At 38.2% G+C, this 13,013-nt stretch overlaps 1 protein-coding gene across 6 annotated transcripts in view; it reads left to right on the top strand.

Annotated features, from left to right (window-relative positions):
- FBN1 (fibrillin 1) overlaps positions 1-13,013 on the top strand; it is a 144,166-nt gene that overhangs the window by 81,249 nt on the left and 49,904 nt on the right. For 5 of the 6 annotated variants that reach the window (XM_064389429.1, XM_064389431.1, XM_064389432.1 and 2 more), the window contains 12 exons: positions 742-867; positions 2,687-2,812; positions 3,341-3,460; positions 4,379-4,516; positions 5,512-5,562; positions 8,121-8,246; positions 9,026-9,250; positions 10,423-10,548; positions 10,641-10,769; positions 11,208-11,333; positions 11,463-11,588; positions 12,331-12,453. In XM_064389429.1, the coding sequence (XP_064245499.1) occupies positions 742-867; positions 2,687-2,812; positions 3,341-3,460; positions 4,379-4,516; positions 5,512-5,562; positions 8,121-8,246; positions 9,026-9,250; positions 10,423-10,548; positions 10,641-10,769; positions 11,208-11,333; positions 11,463-11,588; positions 12,331-12,453 (1,542 nt within the window). Of the gene's footprint in view, positions 1-741; positions 868-2,686; positions 2,813-3,340; positions 3,461-4,378; positions 4,517-5,511; positions 5,563-8,120; positions 8,247-9,025; positions 9,251-10,422; positions 10,549-10,640; positions 10,770-11,207; positions 11,334-11,462; positions 11,589-12,330; positions 12,454-13,013 lie in introns of those variants that run through there. The other variant, XM_064389434.1, reaches the window with a different exon arrangement.

The following is a 13,013-nucleotide window of genomic DNA, read 5'->3' as shown; positions in this document are numbered from 1 at the left end:
GCATGGAGTTTCAGGATCATGCTGTTTCACCAGTGGGGCCTCTCTGGTTTACATCATGTAGTGTCTGTAACTACCATTATAAAATAATGACAAATTTGTGAGAAGTGTCATTACCTACATGACTTTATATGTAAGTAATATTTGCATATTTCAGGTGAAATCATCCTGAAGAATAAAGCCAAATTGAACATTGAGCTTAGTCATGTTTTCATCTGTCAAAATACGCCATGGTTTGTTTAACTATGGAGAAGAAGGAAATTATTACAATGAAAGCTTTGTAGTCATAGAACTGTGAAACTGCAAACTCTTAAATCAGTGAGTGCTCACTAGTAGATTTGCTGGCAGTAGATAGGGAAAAGCACTCAGAAAGGAGGGATATTAATGCTTTGGCAAGTGATGCCATCTGGAAATGCTATGAATCAGGAGATACGGGGAGTATTAATATATGGGCCTCTCTAAATCTAATCTCTGATCCCCAGTTTAATATCCCAGTTCTTCCCTACAGTTGAAAGTTTCCTAAATGACCGTGGGCTAGAGATAAATCAATGATGAAGAGATGCTTTTTTCTCTTGAGTGTGAATATTTAGGTGTGAATTTCCCAATCAGAACTACATAATTATAAATATAGAGTTGCCAACGTTAAATTATATTGAAACTGTCTTTTTCTAGTTTGGAGAATTAACCCCTACAAGCCCTCAACAACTGCTGCTCTGATATTTGGGTTTTTTTACCTTTATGTAGATATTAATGAGTGCTTATTGGATCCTGATCTCTGTCCAAATGGAAGATGTGAGAACCTGCATGGAACATACAAATGTTATTGTGACCCTGGATATGAAGTGGACTCAACTGGGAAAAACTGCATTGGTATGAAATGTCTTATCCTCAAAGTATTTATAAAGAATCATCATATCCTTTCTCAAACTCTGTCAGCTAAACTGTCCAAATCTGTACTTCTATTCTTCTCATACAAATAGGGGCTGCAGCCCTCTCTTGAACATGACTGATCTGACCAGTGTACAGTCTTCTGATGAAGTCTGACTGGTGCCTTGTATAGTCATGCCAGAAATTCTCCATTTCCCCATGGAATATCCTGCCTAAACTGATTCTAGTTTGCATTAGTCTTTTCTCAAATACATGTTATACTGTGGGATCAAAGTCAACCTCTAATTGAGATTTACATCCAGAATTTGCTCACTAGCCTTCAGCTGATGAGTTCTGGTTTCTAGCATGTTATTGTTACTGGTCCCTAATTGCAAAGTTTTGAATGTTGGTGATTATATTTCATCTTATTTTTCTTGTTCATGTTGTCAAGATTAATTTAGCCTTGCCTGATTCTCTGTATTGGCAATAACTTCCAGCTTAGTGTTGTCCACAGTTTTTGATTCAATTAATTTTTTACTTCTGCATTAAAATGAATGTTTTATAGGATCATTCCCAAGTTTAATCCCTGAAAGCATTTCTGATATCCTCGCTTCATCATGATTATTCTCCTTTTTAATATATCCTACTGTAATCTCTCCTTTGTCCAGCTCTGGACCACCTTAAAATTCTTAAATTCCTTTCTATTATCTCCAGCTTACATAATAATTTTGTTTGGGTTCAGTATTCTCTATTTAAACCTAAATAGCTTAAGTCATGGGTGTTATCCCAGTCTAAACTATCCATTATCTTTAAAAAAAAAAAAAAGAAAAAAAGAGTTGGTATTTCTTAGATAAAAATCACACTGTAATTCATCCCATTTTCCCTTTTGCTTCTTTGGCTTTAATTATCCATGTCCTATTCCAGTGTTTGCTTGTAGCTGATGGCATCTCTTCTCTTCTCCCAGTCCATCTGTGAGTTTTCCAGATGCTCCCCAGCCCACCCTGTTGTAGCCCACATCCATGCTCCATCACAGCTGTTTCCCATTCTCCTGTAATGTTCCACCTGGCCCTCTCTCAATTTTTCTGAACTCCTGTGAAGCTTCCCACATGGTCTGTTTTATTCTGCAAGTCTCCCTTCTTTTCCTAGCACTTTTGCTGTTCCCAGCTGCTGCACTGACCCTCTCAGTCTTCCCAACTTCTCTCAACACTTTCTAGGCCTCTCTGACTTAGCCAATTGTTCCTGTCTGCTCTTTGGGTCTCTCCTGGTCTTCACCTGCTATTCATGGCCCATTGCCACCTTCTTGCAACTTCTCCCTAATGACCGCAGTTCTTCCAAAGATTTCCTCAGTGTTCTTAAATTTAGCACTAGAAATTCTATTTAAATTTTTCATCTCTGAAGCAAGTGTAGACTTACATTAGCCTTGTTAACTATAACATCTAAGTTCAGAGCCAGCCTGGAAAAAATAGTGATTTAAAGACCAAGATGATCAGCAAACCTTTTCAAACCAATCCTCTCCTTGTTCTTTTCATGACTGTGGGTGCTGCTGTGCAGTGACTCAGAGACTGTATAGACCTAATCCATAGTAAAAGCAGGATGAAAATGTGAATCCCAGCTTTATTTTGAACTGTGGTGTGGCTGTCACATATTATGCATATGTGAGGAAAGAAAGTATGTTGTCTACAAAAAGAATCCAGTATTCATATTCCACATCCCCCTCCCCTATTTGTCTCCTCTGAAAAGTGGCTGCTGGAAGTGAAATTCTGTCCTGACTTCTATTCCAGAAATGTTTTCTTTCTTAAAAAGTTCTTTATTTCCATTGTAGATATCGATGAATGTGCGCTGAACATGCTCCTTTGTGACAATGGGCAATGCAGAAATACCCCTGGAAGTTTCACCTGCACCTGTCCAAAAGGATTTGTATACACTCCTGATCTAAAAACCTGTGAAGGTAATTGGTAATGCACCATTTCATCCCAGTTTTATTCATATGGACTATTCTCAGATTGTGCCAGAAATACTTGGAACCTTCATGAAGGTATAATGTGTAAAAATTTTAAAAAAAAATCACAATAAATAAATTCAGTGGGAAAGTAGGAGAATGAGGAGGGAGGGACAAGGCCAAAATGAAATTATTAGATTACCTCACTGTATTTACTCTCCCTATTTACTACTACCAGTGAGCTCACACTCTGCCAAGGGTGAGAAGAACCAAGCTTTACAAATCTGTTGTGTGAGTTACAGAGCCAAAGGGCTCCTCGTTTGAATCCTTTTTGAGTCACAGACAGTTCTAATGAGTTAGTGTGTCTTTAGGACACGTGCATTGGTAGTCTGTTGTGAAGGGTTCATAACAGAAAAGGGGAATATCACCAAGATTGGGTATGAGAAAAGCTTCATCCCCTTTTTCCTAAACTGAAAAGAGCCATATGTATTTTTGTTAATATTTTCTGGCACTAATAGCAGTGTGTTTCTTTTCTAGATATTGATGAATGTGAATCTAGCCCCTGTGTTAATGGAGTGTGCAAAAACACACCAGGTTCTTTTGTTTGTGAATGTTCTCCTGAAAGTACTTTGGATCCAACCAGAACCATCTGCATAGGTATTATTCCTCTGAAGGTTTTATGTTTGCTGGTTAAAAATGTCTGATGACATGCGAACATCAGATTAAGAAAATATTTTAAAATAAGTTATGTAGATTAATTTAGTGGGAAACAGAAACAATGTTAAAAAGTGCTTTTTTTCACCATTACTGCGGGGGCAGAAAAGTGCACTTGGGAGCTTGGTGTGCTTCCATGTCAAATTTGAAAGAGAGGTGAAAATTTTTTTTAACCAGCACAGAAATCCTATGACCCATCAGGTCTGTGCTCACCTCCTTAATTTCTCCTGTAATAAGGTGAATGTGTTCTAATTAGGATCTGCTCTCTGGAAAAAAATTTGTATTTGAGATGGAGCAAGTTATGCACAGTCCAAACCAGCTCAAGAGCATCCATGGACAATGCTGTGACTCAGATATTCTGTGGGCCCATAATTTCCTTTCTTGCCTGTTTTATTGGGACAGTAATTTATAGCTCTTTTCTAGTCAGTGAGGAAAACTGTAGGACAACAGCTGTCTGATCCTTAGCTAACTCCTGCCACTCCCCTATATGGGAAGATATCCAGACAGGGCAATCTAGTAAAATAATGGAAGATGTAGCAAGGGTTCTTCTGCATGTGCTCCTAATCTGAGTCATAATCAGTACAGGGACTCAGATCTTGAATGGTATTGACATACTCCCTACTAAGGACAGTAATCATAAACAAGGATTTGCAAGAATTTTGTGCTGGGATGATTTCAGGCTATAGTTCAGCATAGAGAAGGTTAAATTAAGAGACTTTAAAATAAATTTAGCTCTGATGTGGTAAATTATAATGAAAATATGATTCTTTTTCATGGTTAAATGCACACGTGTTTGTAAATACTGTAATGCATAATGCTAGAGAATCTGCATGAAAATATATTGGTTTTTTTTCCAAACAGAAACTGTCAAGGGTACCTGTTGGCAGAACATAGTCAATGGAAGGTGTGAAATAAATATCAATGGAGCAACTCTGAAGTCCCAGTGCTGTTCCTCACTAGGTGCTGCTTGGGGAAGCCCATGTACACCATGTGAACGAGGTAATGCCATTAGTTTTCCTCAGGAACCTAGGAATTTTCCTCCTCTGAGGTTGATTGAGATTATTGTTGTAGAAGTTGGGCACAGGCTAGACAAATAACTTTACTTATTGTGTTATCAAGAAGTCATTCCTTATTCAGTCCCGAAAATGTGAAGTCTTAATATTTGAGAGGTAGCATGTAGCTATAGAAGGTTCTTACTGGATTTTACAGTACATATTTTACAAGTTTAAGTGCTGAAGGGAAGGGACCACACCTAGAGTCTGTAACTGGCAGCCTTAGTTTAGCATGGTTTGTCATAATTAGTGATCTGGAGTTCCTAATGATGTAGCAATAAATGCATGTTCCCCAGAGATCCCAAGGAAATGTTCGCAACAAATGGATCTTTGGTGTGGTAATGAAGGGAGGAGAGGGAGTAGCCCTTGTTATAATACTCTGTAGATTAACTGATGACCTGGAGAATCATACAGTTGGTGAAAAAATGGGTTGAGGTCGCTGCATATTCATTTGACAATTTTACTGAACTGTGGGATGAGCTGGGAGCCCAGGGATGAGCTGATGAATGCAGAAATGTGTGTGGGTTGTTATTTCTGTGTCCTGAAAGCTGCTAGTTTGCTCAAATCTTTGGTTAATTTCATTCTGTGTATCTTAACAGAATTCATCCTCATTCATCCATGGAAAATGGGGTTGTAATGTGCTGTGATCGAGTGAAATGAATTAATTGGTTCAAATGAAACAGAAATCATAACCACTTTTAGGCTAGCTAGCTGAGGCACATGGGAAGCAAAAGAGGATAAAGGCTGGCACTCTACATAGTTTATGTAGTTGCTCCATCTTATCTCTGTATTATATCAGAAAATACTAGGATACTGTCTAAGCACTCAGACTTCTCATAGCAATAAACTAGATAATGTTTCACATGATCAGTTTTGCACAATAAATTAATGGTGAGTTTTGCACTGTAGTATTCTGAAACTTCACTTCTGTTTGTTTTACAGACCCAATATGTCAAAAGGGATATTCAAGAATAAGAGGAACATTGTGTGAAGGTATTTATTGTTGCCTTAACATAAATCGGCTTGAATAAAAAAATGCCAGTGTTTTGATTTAAGTGGTTAATTTATCATAGAGGAACATTATGCCAAGTTGTTACCTTGTGTTGTTCCATTGACTTCATTAGAGTTATGTTAGGGATGAATTTGGTTTCAGTTTGTTTAACATTTCTGCATACTCACACTTTATCTCAAAGTACACACTTGCAGATAGAGTGTTAACCAGTATAAGGAGGTGGTTCTCTCTCTTCAAACACTGTTAACTGAGTAACCTCTTTTTACAGATTATGTGTCTTAGATATACTACTAAACATGGCATAAGTAATACAGTGGTATGATAAGCCATTACTATGCTTTAGAAAAAGAATATTCAAGGACTATAGTTCACATTAGTTTTCTTTTTCTTTTTTCCCTAATCTTGGCTTTCTCCCATATGACATTATATGAAATCTTACACATTCAAAATGTATTTTCACTGTCCTATAAAAAAAGAAACAAACAAAAACCATCAGGACACAGTTATACTTTGGCTAAAGAAAAGGTTAATATTTAAAATGTGTAGTTTTGTGCTTGGTATGAGATGACTCTATACAGTTCTGTGAGAATTAAAGGTCCCACCCTATTTCATCTCTATTTGAATTGATTTGAACCCCTGGAAAAGTACTGCATATTTACTTAATATGCAGAAGCTCAGAGAGTCTCAAACTGCTGTGGGTCATCCTGACTGACAACATCTGACATGACACTGCAGTTAAAATATTTTTTAAAAATTACTCCCATATGTAGCTTCCATAAAGAAACATTGTTTTTTCCCTTAAAAAAAAAAAAAAAAAGAGGAACACCCTCACACATACTCTTTGCTTTCCAAATGATGACTGAATACCTTGGCACGTCTGTGCTGCAGACCCACTGTACATAACTTATCTGACCTCAGCAACACTTTGCAGAGTGTGTAAGTGAAAGAAAAGAAAAAAAAAAAAGTGGGCCCACCTATCTCTCTTCACAAGGAAAGTCTTAGAACATTTTCAACACTGCTGGGATGGAAAGTTTATCCTTCCAAGATACAGACATAACTGTTTTCAGCATTTCCTTTACCAGCACATTGGATTACATCTATTACATGCTTTAATCTTTCTCGTTTCTGTGGGACCTGGATAGCCCCAGGTTTTTCAGAGTAGTTTTCCTTCCTTGTAAACTTACTGAAGCCTTACTTGGTTTTCAACCAATGTAAGCATTTTTCAAGACAGGGAAAGGTCTCTAGGAAATTTACTGGCGAGTTAGAGACAGGAGTAAGTTTAGTTCGCAAAAGGTGACAGTCAGTTCTCCCATACACAGCCTATGTAAAATGAGTAATAGATCTTGTGCAGGGAAATAAGCAAACTAAATTGGCAGCATTCCTCTCGTTTACGGGTGAGCCCTGGAGTTGTCAGCTGCACTATTGCTCACAGGCTGTGAACAGTGTTTCAGTGGTTTCTAATAATCCACTGGCTTTACTTCATACCTTCCAGTCAATTTACAGTATCTGTTCAAGGGCAGAGGCCACTGGTTTGCCCCCCAGCGTTTATCCTCCGTCGTGCTCCGTGAGGTTTGAGAGATGCAGTCTCTGCACCAGGACTTTTGTCTGGAGGCTTAACCAGCCCAACCTTCCCACTTCTTGGTTACTCTATACATTAATATTCATCTACAGATTGCCAGTCATTCTTTTTCCATTTCTTGTTCTTATCCTCTCCTGTCCTAAAAATTGTCACGCTTCATCTTGGAGCATGTTTAATGCTGGAAGCTTTTTCCCAAAGGCAGTTGTGAAGCATATGCTTTCCACAAAGGACATGGGTGGGAGGACCTCACACTTAGATTACTAAACATTTATTTAAGCTCAAGCCAAGCTAATGCATATAATCAATTTTTCCTTACCAAAAAGTGCTAAATTTGCCTTTTAAATATAGAAATGCAGTTTTTACTTAACAAAGTTAAACTCGGTGTGTAGTTGTAAGGAGGTTATTTTAATATATGTAAGGTTGCTAATTGCTGACAAGGCCATAGACCCAGATTTCAAATGCTGTTGTAGTTTCCAGACGTGCAGATAGACAAAATATTAAAAAATCTTTTAAAAATACTGAATCTAGTTGGAATAATGCATAATGTCATTTTGCACTTATTTTGATCTTTCTTTATCCATTTGCTTCAAACATCTGGCCCACAGTGAGTATGAAAATGGATATAGTTTTTAAACACCCCTCCCTTTTCTGTTACTTTTGAATTTAATTTCAGTATATATTAATTATTAATATTAATATATTGAATTTATTTTAAGTATATGTTGCTAATAGCAGTAGGTATTATTTCTGATCATCAGCAGTCTTCTGTAATTAATTGGATCTGGCTGACTTACTTTGGGGTTTGTAAATGTTTTTAATTTTTTCAGGCCATGTAGACTGCTGTCAGTTTTATTTTATCCTAAAAACACTGCAATGTTATTATTTTTTATATTTTTGCTAATCTGTTCATGTTTAGCATGCTAGTGATTACTCTTACTCACTTCCTTTTTTCTTTAATAGATGTTAATGAATGTGAGGTGTTTCCTGGAGTCTGTACAAATGGGCAGTGTGTCAATACCTTGGGATCTTTTGTTTGCCAGTGCCCCAACGGGATGACTTTAGATGCTTCTGGACGGACGTGTCTTGGTAGGTATTAATTCCATGTACAGGTCTACTAGTGAAGAGCAGATCTATGCAATGACCAGTGGTTGTACTGCGTGTTTTCTAATAAGAAAGGACAATTATTTTTGTCCATTTTTCAAATTGAATTAGTCAGGGACATGAACTTAGTTCACCTGGAATAGGAAAAAGTTCCAATGGTAGTAGCTAAAGCCTGTCACCATCTGCTAGCTGGTGATTTAGTTCCAGATTGTTCATCTGAAAAATCCCTACAAATAATGCATGCTCTTAGAGCTCTTCATCTGCAGCTCCACTGAAACCACTTTCCACAAAGGTTGGAATAGTGGAGGCCACACCATTGTGGGCTAGGACTTGGCTACACCATGCACCTCGATGCAGTGTGCAACAGAATAATCCAAGTTTTGTATGCTGTCCACCCAAAGCACCTTTGTCCATTTATGACAATAATGCCCAAGGCATAGCTTGTAGTAATTAAAAGGCCTTATATAAGTATGGCAAGCTGGAAAGTTTAAAATCCTTTTCTGATCCAAAATTTACTTTGAGTGTTGAACACCATTTTTCAGAGTGGTGCTTTAAACTTACTTCAACTGTTAATTTCAGAGTTTAGCATTAATATTTTCTTGTTAGGAATTATACAGTAAGCTTGGTATGCTCCTCTGAGTCCACAAAAACGTGGAGCGAGTTGTCCTGTGAAGGGATTTTGGAAAAAAATTCCTCTGCAGTGAAGTAAATTTTCTCTTTCTTTCTTTCTTTCTTTCTCAACATGTTGTTAAATTGCCCAACAGACATTCGCTTGGAGAGTTGCTACCTGCGGCACGAGGACGAGCAGTGCACGGCCCAGATCCCCGGGCGGCACCGCATGGACGCCTGCTGCTGCTCCGTGGGGGCAGCCTGGGGCTACGAGTGCGAGGAGTGTCCTCTCAGGGGAACCCCTGAGTTTGAAGCTCTTTGCCCAAGGGGACCTGGGTTCTCTACGAAGATAGAAATAAGTGGGAAGCCTTTCTCTAAAGGTATGTGATGCATTTGTGGTTAATGTCGGCAGATCCTGATGGCTTCTGCTTTTACTCTTCCATCAGAGAGCTCCTCTGGGTTTGAAAATCCTGGTGATAGGCACTTCACTCACCCTAAGGCAGGTTTTAAAGTCCACTTAGATTTCATGGCAATTGAAGTCTAAATAAAATACAAGAGAATTTAGTTTGTGATAGAGACCATTAAATACCATATAATATTGCAAGCTCAAACCACAGAATTTGTGTCACTAGAGAGGTGAAATTATGCCTGACTTTCCCACCTGGCATCTCATAGTACCAAGACTGGAACAAACTGGGCAGTCAGCTTTGGATGTATTGAAGGAGCAATCCTTACTTGTGAAGGGTGCAATAATTTTAATTCTAAAGTGAAACAGCAAAGAAATGGTGAAAATTTTGGAAATTTCTTGTGAAACTACTTGGAGAAGTAGAGGAAATAGCTTCCAGGATGATGGCTCAAATGAGAAAATTTTATTTACAGTAAACCTAGTTGTGTTATGACTCTTGTTGGTAAACTTCCAGCATTAAATGGGAATCACACAGTGACACCCCAGCATCATGTGCTGAAAGCTGTCTTTCCAGGATTACCAGTGAGGTTAAGCTGGACAATGTCAGAAGTTAGCCAAAAACTAAACATTATGAAGTCTGACATGAGGGGAATATATATATATGAATGACAATTGCTGTTGTTAGTTTCAGCCTTGTTTTATAAACAGTTACTAAGCCATGAATTATCCATAAAGAAAGTGACATGTGCTTTTACTTATGCTCATTATGTTTTCTGTGACTCATGGAAGTCACATTTTTTTCTCAGAAATTAGAAGACAGAGTGCTTCTTTTGAAAGCTGTCTTTGCCTTCATCCTCTGTCCACTGAAATCTTCCTGAGCTGCATGCAGATCAGATCATGCAGGACAAAAAGGAGACTAATACTATTCTGTAGCAGAAAGTGTTCTTGGAAATTCTAGCACACAGTATCTGTCTACATTGTTGGTTATGGGGAAGTCAATATCAGTTTATGTAGTGCGGTTTAATTTTCCCTCAAGGAGGGGTCACTGCCATGGAAAAGGATGAGCTCTGATGTCAGCATTGCTCTTGTGTGCACTGATTTTGTATGCAATGGTAACATCATCTGTCCACACTGTCTCATTTGCAGACATCAATGAATGCAAAATGTTCCCCAGCCTTTGTACCCATGGAAAGTGCAGAAATACCATTGGCAGTTTTAAGTGTAGATGTGACAGTGGATTTGCCCTCGATTCTGAAGAGAGGAACTGCACAGGTAAACTGCATGGATGTCTCTCTCATAGCTGTGAATTGAAAAGGGAAAACTGAACTCCTTTGAAAACCCTGTGAATGTGTTTTTTCTTACAGATATCGATGAATGCCGCATCTCTCCTGATCTCTGTGGCCAAGGCATCTGTGTCAATACTCCTGGAGACTTCGAGTGTGAATGTTTTGAAGGCTATGAAAGTGGATTTATGATGATGAAAAACTGCATGGGTATGTTTTTACAGACCTTAGATGTACAACAGTATGCTATGCATGGTTTATTGGGTTTTTTTTTTTTAAGGTTTGATTGTGCTGAGGTTTAGGTCTCTCTTATTTTGTGAGCCTTATTAAAGCTAACTTTAAATGTGAATTTGCTGCTTCTGCAAGTTGCTAAAGCATGTATAAGCAAGGGACAGGATTTTAGGACGTTAAATTTATCCTCACAATCCCCATCTTGCTGAGTGGGACACCATCCTGAACTTTGAAGCTAAGGTAAATTAAAATGTAGAAGAAGCCTTTTTGAATTTATTTTCTTTTTCTAACTGCATTATGATGCAAGGGATGACTGGCTCTAGGACAGGCTGCAGGGTCAGTCAGGGCTGTGATGGGTGAGGGGCTGTGGTGAGGGATGTGCTGGCCTGCACTGATGTGCCTCCTTTCTCCCCACAGACATCGACGAGTGTCAGCGCAATCCTCTTCTCTGCCGAGGTGGCACCTGCATCAACACTGAGGGAAGTTTTCGGTGTGATTGCCCTCCAGGCCACCAGATATCACCAAATATCTCCGCATGTGTAGGTGAGACATGCAGGCAAAATCAAGATCATGCATAGCATTTTGTACCTCTTTTGTGCTGTGCATTTGCAGTGTTTGCTTTAGTACCATTTTCAGGATGAAGATGTGTTCCTCCTTTTTCTTTTGCAACAGATATTAATGAATGTGAGCTGAGCAGCAACCTGTGCCGCAATGGCCGTTGTGTCAACCTGATTGGGAAGTATCAGTGTGCTTGCAACCCTGGATATCAGTCCACACAAGACAAGCTATCCTGTATCGGTAAGGACAAAATCTGCACGGGAGCTCTAGCAAACAGGGAAGATAAAACACACAGAGTTGTTTCAGTTTAGTAGATACATAAAGTAAATTTTGACCATGAATGAAGAAATCTATTACAGTTTGTTAAAATAGTATGCAAAATCTCCAAAACATGCACATCTGTTTTCGAGAGAATTGAATGATGTTATGTCAGTGCTACACTTAGCTGAGCAAGAGATTATTTTCTATAGTAAATCAATCATGATGCATAAAATCACATTTTTTTAATGCCCTAAGACTTCAGACTTCGGTGATTAAGAGGGAGTAACTTGTTATATTAGTTATTTATTCAATTAAAAATCATCATTCCTGCTGGACCACGAAATAGAATCGTGAGGTTCAGTTGCCTACATTCCTTCTACTGTGCCATGGAAAAATCCACTGGCTTTAATTCCACCAAATAATTTTTTACCTTGAATCTTACAAAAACTGTGTTGCCCTCATGATCCTGTGCTAATGTAGTGCTATTTCTGTATGTGGAAGGAGAAGCACAGAAGTGTTTGTATATGCAGTCTTTCCATCCCTGGTTTGCCTGAATCCTTCCCAGTGCCTACCTTTGCAAACACTTGAATGTCAGTGTGCAAACACCAAGTATATATTCTGGATTGGTGGTGTACTGGAAAGCTGACTCCAAGTGTGTCCTTAAAATGTGCTTTAAAGTAAAAGGTATTGTGTGTTTTAACTGTTATTTTCTCCTTTTTAGATATTGATGAGTGCCAAATAATGAATGGTGGCTGTGAGGACTTCTGTACAAACTCAGAGGGCAGCTATGAATGTAGCTGTAAACAAGGCTTTGCACTCATGCCAGACCACAGGACATGCACTGGTAAGGGAGATTTTGGGAACTTTCTGCTTAAACAGCTTATTTCAATAATTTTAGAATGAACCTTCTTTTTAAGGTTAAATCTATTGTAATAAATACAGTATTAAAAAAAAATAAAATAAATGGAAAGTGAAGTTCTTCTTCTGAAATAAATATCTCCAAAATATCAGAATTGGGCAGCTACAGAAAAAAGTGCTTTGAAAGGAATTGGTGGTTGATAATTTCAGAGAGTGTACAAGTTGATTCTGATTTTAATAACAAAAATCTCTAATTTTTTCAGTAGGAGATAAAGTTTCCCCCTTAAGGTATTGTAGTAGATCCAAATCCAAAACAGGTTGAAGATCATTAAAAAAATTATCATGAAGAGAAGCCAAGATGCTGTGCATGTATATTTTATGGTTATGTAGGAGAGAGGATGTTGGAGAGATAGAGATGGTAGAAAAGAAGCTGATTGCTCTGTTGTGTTGTTTTCTGGTATCTGCTTTTTAACAAGCAAGAAAACTCCTATTTTTAATTATTTGTTTAGTCAAGTGAAAGTATGCTGCATTAATTCAGAGCTAAAT

The sequence above is a fragment of the Passer domesticus genome, chromosome 14 (assembly GCF_036417665.1).
Source record: "Passer domesticus isolate bPasDom1 chromosome 14, bPasDom1.hap1, whole genome shotgun sequence".
NCBI classification, from domain to species: Eukaryota; Metazoa; Chordata; class Aves; order Passeriformes; family Passeridae; genus Passer; species Passer domesticus.
Note: the sequence above shows the minus strand (reverse complement) of the source record. Positions and strands in the feature narration are given on the sequence as shown.